The sequence below is a fragment of the Leucopleurus acutus genome, assembly GCF_964270905.1.
Source record: "Leucopleurus acutus genome assembly, chromosome: 12".
NCBI lineage: Eukaryota > Metazoa > Chordata > Mammalia > Artiodactyla > Delphinidae > Leucopleurus > Leucopleurus acutus.
This window is the reverse complement of record NC_139154.1, coordinates 87,590,896-87,597,891: the sequence shown is the minus strand read 5'-3', so window position 1 is coordinate 87,597,891 and position 6,996 is coordinate 87,590,896. Positions and strand designations below refer to the sequence as shown.

General features: G+C 49.3%; 1 protein-coding gene across 1 annotated transcript; it reads right to left on the bottom strand.

Moving 5' to 3' along the window:
• Positions 1–5,173: 5,173 nt before the first annotated feature.
• PCBP1 (poly(rC) binding protein 1) lies at positions 5,174–6,823 on the bottom strand. The gene has a single exon (XM_082852286.1). The coding sequence runs from the start codon at positions 6,610–6,612 to the stop codon at positions 5,542–5,544; it is 1,071 nt and encodes a 356-aa protein (XP_082708412.1). The 5' UTR covers positions 6,613–6,823; the 3' UTR covers positions 5,174–5,541.
• Positions 6,824–6,996: the final 173 nt, after the last annotated feature.

Below are 6,996 nucleotides of genomic sequence, written 5' to 3'. Positions count from 1 at the left end.
CTCATAGGGCCCTGTGGATTCAAGGAGTTAATTCATTTAAAGTGCTTAGAACGGTGCTTTGCGCATAGCAAGCTCTTGATAAATGTTAGCCAGTCCTGGAGATGTTGCTCGAGTGGCTCAGGTTGCAGGCTGTGGAATGACCACATCTGACCTCCCTGACGTCCTGTCAGGAGCCAGTGGGAGAAGGTTCTCTTAAGGGCTCACTGAGCAAGCCCTGAAAATGTTTTCTGAAATAGAAGTAAACTAACAAATGAAGGCCCGGGTTTTCATCTACATGGAGGCAGGTTTAAGAAAGTTCATCTGTCTCCTTGCTATGGTCGAATGGCTCAGGGAGTAAGCAATTTGGTCTTCCACCACCTGAGTGACTAATTGGGGAATGTGTTTGCTGTCACTGAAGCAGAGTTAGTTGCCTCAACTCCCTACCAGGGTGGACTCAGCCTCGTGGCAGATGTCTGGAGTCTTAATTGGCTGCTGGGAGGAGAAGGGGGCAGCTATAGTTACCCTCTCCCTACTTTAGTGGACATGGGTCCAGGGGGCACTCAGGGGAGCCAGAGCCATCTCACAGAGCCCTCACTGTTAGGGCCTAAGAGCAGGGGAAGGAGGGGGACGGGGCCTGGGTCTGCTTGGAGGCCTAGCTCCGCCTGCCCGCATGTAACCTTCTCTGGCATGCCCCCTTCGCCTTTTCCTCTACTGCCCTCTCCTCTTCCCCAGAAAGTCTAAAGCGGACAGCACCTTCAGGGATATTCATAGCAAATCTCTCTGGTAGTTCCTTTCTGCTTCTTCCTCAATCAAGCCCTGGTTGAATAGTTACCCAAAATGCCAAGCTGGGGTTTGCTGCGCCAGTTTTTTGTTAACTTCCGTTTTTCTCTCTTAGAGTGTTTACAGAGGGCCTGTGTGTCAAAAGTCAGCCCTGTCGCAGGAGGCAGAAGCAGGGTTGGGTGCCCACGAAGGCAGTATTTCCCAAGCAGCCATGGATATTATCTTACCCAGTTAGCTCCGAGGGAAGACTGTGACCCGGGAAGGGGGAGCAATTTGTCCCCGGTCACTTAGAGCCAGGACTAGAACTCAGGTCTCTGAACCAAGAACCAGCAGAGTATAACTTTCCTTGCAGAATTTTGATGCTCAAGAGCAGGAACCCCAGAACCCCAGGCAGGTAATGAAGAAGAGGACAGCCAGGGTCAGAATTACGAAGAAACAATGATTTCTCAAATGCAAGGATGCCCAAACAGAATGACTTTGGGGAACTGCAAGAGACTAGCAGTCTTTGCACTCGTGAGGCTGGTGGGAACAGATCCTGAAGGGTCTGGAAACTCTGCTGAGAAGTTTGGATTTTCTTTTGTAGACCACGGGTAGAGGTGAGACTTGATGGCCTTTGAGCAGGGGAGTGATGTGATCAGATTGGAATCCTCAGGTGGCCAGGCCAAGCAAGGTGGCCAGAGGACTCAGCAGTGGACAGCTTCTCCGGTGGTGACTGCCTATGTATATGTTTGGCTGGGTGCTGCCTTTTCGCAGATAACAGGCCCAGCGATGCTGGACCGTATGTGGTTCACTACTTGGGGTAGCCAAGAGAAAGGGGAGGAGTCTTGAAGTGCAAGTCCCCATAAGAGAGGGGACAAAGTGAATTTAACTCTAGTAGTCAAACTGGCCTGGCAACTGATAGTCACTGCTCCAATGCCCTCTTCTATTTACAGTCTTCTTAAACCTGTAGCTTTTATTTTTAGCTTTCTATTGCTTCCTTATTACTCTGCCTTTAGTGAGATTCCTTTCAAAAACAACAAAACAACAAAAAACCTTTCCCCCAGTTCTCCCCCAAAGTCACTGTCCTGTTTCTTTCTCTCCTTTGTACCACGTATTTGAGCCATCTATACTCCTGTCTCCATTCCTCAGCCCCCAGGCCCTCCCCTCCTGCTGCAGTCCGGCTTCTCCCCATATTTCTGAAATTCTGCTCCCTAAGGATACTCAGGACGTTGAAATTGTCTTCTCCGGTATCCCCTTTAATCTCTAAAATGAATGGGGGGAAAGGGAGTAAAAAAAAAACTATTAGAAATTAGATTTCAGTTTGTTTTTATCTTAACTGTTAACATTTAAGTTTTAAGTTGTTTATGTTCTCTAATATACATAATATTTAGAATTATGCTTTATATTATGTATATAGTTTATAAAAAAGCATGACTATAGACATATGCGTAATTTATAAATAAATTAGCATGTAATAAGGGTATATGCTAAAGACTTTTTACAGAAGGGGTACACTTTAAGAAAATGTTTGGAGACGACTGGTTTTCAAGATAAAGCTCAAACCCTTATTTTGGCATTCAAAGCTGTTTATAATTTAGCCTCAAATGATTCTGCGGCTTCCTCCCCCTCCCCTTCCCTCCCTTTACCAAGTAACATGCTCTAACTACAATGGACTATTACACATCTCCCAACTGTACCAAAACTTCAAGTTTTAGTTCAAATCTATGTTTGCACATAGATGTTCAATCAAACCTGTTAAATCTCACAATTGCTGCATTATTGTCATTCCACTGGCCTTGAAACTTTCCTCCTTGACTACTCTCAAGGGTGCTATCCTGGTTTTTCTTCTGCTGCTTTGACTATTCCTTCTTCATTGGCTGCTTCCTCTATATTTATTCCACAAATACTTATTGAGCCCCTGCTGTATGCCAGGTATGGTGACAGGCACTAGAGATACAGTGAACAATTTGACTAGGTCCCTTTACCCCCAGCTTATACCCCAAAGCTCAATCTCTAGCCCTCTCCTCTTGTTACCTGTCTCCCTGTAGCTCTGATTTCTCTTCAGAGTTTGTCTCCTATTTCAAGCTACTTGTTGAATATTTCTGCCTGCAAATACTCCAGTCACCATGTCTGAATTCACTGCTCCCCTTCCTTACAGCTCTTTCTCTGGCCTCCTCATGCAGTTTCAATCTCTCTTGCATTGGTCCCTTTCTATATGCATTTCTATTGATACCGCTTCCCAACCAATATTAGAACCTACTTACCTGAGGTAGTTTTCTAACTGCTGTTCCTGCCTTTATTCTCTCCAAGTTGCCATTCTTCCCATCCTATCCTATCCATCCTTGCTGCCTAAATCATTATTTTACATACTATTGCCGGCTTTGCCTTTTAAGGGGTGGGGATGGGGTTTGAGGAAAATTTGAGGCCTACTTTTTTTTTTGCGGTACGCAGGCCTCTCACTGTTGTGGCCTATCCTGTTGCAGAGCACAGGATCCGGACGCGCAGGCCCAGCCGCTCCGCGGCATGTGGGATCTTCCCAGACCAGGGCACGAACCCGTGTCCCCTGCATCGGCAGGCGGACTCTGAACCACTGCTCCACCAGGGAAGCCCTGAGGCCTACTTTTTATAGGGTATTGGAACCCCTTCCCCCAGCAAGTTTCAAGGATATCTCACAAACCATTCAACGTGGTGTTTGAGGGTCCAACCTAATTATCCCCTCCTGCTCTACTCTACACAAACTTATTTGTGCTCATTATTTCCAGAAGACATCAAACCCATTGCTGGGTCTTCACTAGTGTCTCCCTTACCTATCCTGGCTCCTCAAGACAACTGTCTTCTCTCAGCTTATCATTTAGTACACATTGCTTTCTTTCAATATTTCTCTGCCCGAAGACATTGGGGGCAGAAATGGGCCTTTGGCTTTTTGCAATCTAAAGTATATTGAAGTTTACTGTGTTATAAGCACTGTTCTGTTTTACACATGCTTTTTTTTTCTTTCACAAGCCCAGATGTGTACTTCAACACCTCCATTTTATACAGAACTTAATTTGCCCAAGGCCACAGTGGCAGGATTCAAATTTAAATTCAGGTTTAACTCCAGGACTTGGGCTCCCTTCAGGGACTAACTGCCTGACTCTGCAGTGGGTATAAAGCACATGGTAAACGCCAATCTTACCTCCAGGGACCCTTGGAACTAGGTCTGTACCTCCAAAAAAAGGAGCAGATGCCCTGTGGAGAAGAAACCTCAACAAATATTTATGGTGGCTAATACTCCCCTCCCACAGGAATTTCTGCTGTTGGTGATCTCCCACAGTGCCTGGTTTGAACAACACACTCTGGCACCTAATCGTCTATTGTCCTAATCTGCTGTTTCTAGTGTTTTTGCCTAATGGTGGAAAAATTTTCTTCTCTCATCAGTTTCAGCCTAGACCCACTGGCTGACATGAGGCTGCTAGGCCTTTACAGCAAGATCTTCCTACTCCACTGGTGAAGAGAATCAGTGGCACTCACATCTAAGGACCTTTTGGAGTTTTGCTGAAAATGCAGTCTTCTGATTAGATTTGGGGTGGGACCCAGGAATCTGCATTTTTTAACACTGAGGTCATTCTTAGGCGGTTGTCAATGATCAGCCTACATTCCTGCCTGTGTGGACTGCCCCGTTTAGGCAGAATTATTTCCTGGCACAATGATTTCTCTAAACATTGCACACAGCAGGAGAATTAGAAGCTGGCCTCCTTTGTTTCTGGGTAGCCACTTGGCAGGTGTAATAACATCCTCTTGACAGGCCGCTTGCCACAGGTGCATGCGCGACACATGCGCCCCGCTGCTACCATCCCCCATTCAGTCTTGCTGCCCAACCAAGCCCCCTATCCCTACCACCACCCTGTGGCAGCTACCCTCTCCCAAGCCCTTAGACCCACCCAGCCCCTTTCCCTTCCCCTTCCCCCACCTCAGCCCCTCCCTTCCCCCCCAGCCCAGCCCTTCCCTCCCCCACCTCTTCTCTGGGTCCCCCAGGCTCCTCCCACCTCAGAACCTTTTTTGTTCCTGGCTAAGAGTTTTGCACGTGAGATTGAGGGCGGGGCGGGTGGGACTAGAGGACACACTGCCATTCATCAGAGGTCCTACCGAGTGGGCATACTTTTCCCATCTGAGAAACCCCTTATGTTTTCTACCAGAGAAATGGGCAGAGGCCTCTCTCTGGAACCTGGCTGGAGGGATGTCACTCTCCAAGAGACCCCCACTGTCTCTGCAAACGTCCCAAAGCAGGCCCAGCCTGCCGTGTTCCTTTGTTGGGATGGAAAGGGAATGGAATCTTACCAGTAAGGTGAAAAGGGCTGGAGAAAATACCAGGGACGGGCCCACCCTTCTCCCTACAAAAGCCTAACACTAGAAGGGAAGAAAAGAAATGCACCAACAAAGAGTTTAAGATAGTAGTTCCCAGCTTTTTCAAATATGAAGCATTTTTTAACCAATCCACTTTTTAATTTTTAAATTCTTGACATTACAGAACTAAACTGAAATTTATTAACATTCCACTCTTACATTTCTTATCGACAAACAGAAATAAAATTCATGACCCAAAAACCCAAAACTAAAAACAGGGAAAAGCTTATAAAACTAAATATGGATCCCAGCATTAACAGCTGAACAGAGAATGTGATTTTTAAATTCTTAGCGGATGATAAAGTTGTGTAGAAACCGAACACTTACAAATTATTTAAAACCTGGAATCACTGACCAGAAATTACACAGTTGGATCATGGGAAAACAGCAGAAAGGGGTTATGAGGGAACCTACACTGTTCTAGCTGCACCCCATGCCCTTCTCAGAGGAAAGCCTGGCATTGATTAGATATTGGGCCAGACTAATACTGGCAGCAGAACCAGTGATAGTAACCTGCCTACCAGAAGAGCCTTCCACTGGGTTAGCAATTTTGATCTGGGCCCCGGACATCTGGCGGATCTCATTAATGTTGGCGCCTTGGCGCCCGATTATGCAGCCAATTAAGTTATTTGGAATGGTGAGTTCATGGGTAGTTTGAGTAGATGCATCCAAACTTGCCCAATAGCCTTTCACCTCTGGAGAGCTGGAGTCAATTCCGGCGAATCCGGTCCCGCCGTGCATCATGGCAAAGTGAGACTGTTGTCTTGCCACCTGGTTCAGCTTGGCCAGATCGAGCGGAGAAATGGTGTGTTGTCCTTGAATCGAGTAGGCATCTAGAGGTGGTCCCTCCAGGTCATGGGTGGCGTGAGGGTAGCCAGCAGCGTCGCTGCACCGATCTTGACCGCCCGCGCAGATCACTGGAGAGCTGGCCGGCATGGGCTGGTACGGAATGGTCATGACTCTCCCTTGCGGAGACTGGGAGAGCGTCTCCAGCATGACCAGGCAGATCTGCTTGACACACTCGGTGACAGACTGCGGCACGCCAGCAATGGTGATGGCCCGCTCGGTGGAGTTGGGCAGCATATCCCCCGCCACCTGGACCTGGGCCCCGGTACTCTCGCGGATCTCTTTGATCTTACACCCGCCTTTCCCAATCAGGGAGCCGCACTGGGTGGCCGGCACCACCAGCCTCAGGGTGACCGGGGGCCTGCTGGCCGCCGTGCTGTTGGTCATGGAGCTGTTGATATCTTCTTCCAGCTTGTCGATAATCATAGCGAAGGCCTTAAAGATGGCATTGGTGGGGCCGGTCAGAGTGATGATTCTCTCCGGGCAATTCCCCTCCGAGATGTTGATCCGCGCGCCACTCTCCTCGCGGATCCTCTTAACCGACTCCCCTTTCTTCCCAATGATGCTTCCTACTTCCTTTCCGTGCATAAGCAGCCGAATGGTGAGAGTCACATTTAGTCCACTTTCAGTCACACCGGCATCCATGGCGAGCGGCGGGCGGCGTTCGGGGGAGTTGGGCTCGTTACGTGGTCAAGTCTTTGGTGGCTGGCTGGGGGAGGGGAGGTGTAGGCCCAAAACTGCCGGTGCGAGGCGAGCGAGGGCCGCGGGAGCGAGCGGGCGAGGGCGGGAGGCCGCGGCGTCGTCGCAGGGGCGGGCGGCGGCGGCGGAGGGGGCGAGCGGGGCCGGGAGCGGCGGGCGGGCGGGTGGGCGAGGGCGCGGCGGTGGCGACTCCGGCGGCAGCCTCGGCGGTCTGGGCGGGGCGGGAAGCCCGCTTTCAACCCCGCGTACCCTCTGACCCCGGAAGTGCTTGCTGCGCAGGACCCCTTGAAAAAAAATGAGGACCCATCCTTTTTAGGTCACAAGATTGCG

Excerpts from the sequence above, each read along its gene's own strand:
- PCBP1 (XM_082852286.1), bottom strand. The coding sequence starts at position 6,612 with ATGGATGCCGGTGTGACTGAAAGTGGACTAAATGTGACTCTCACCATT.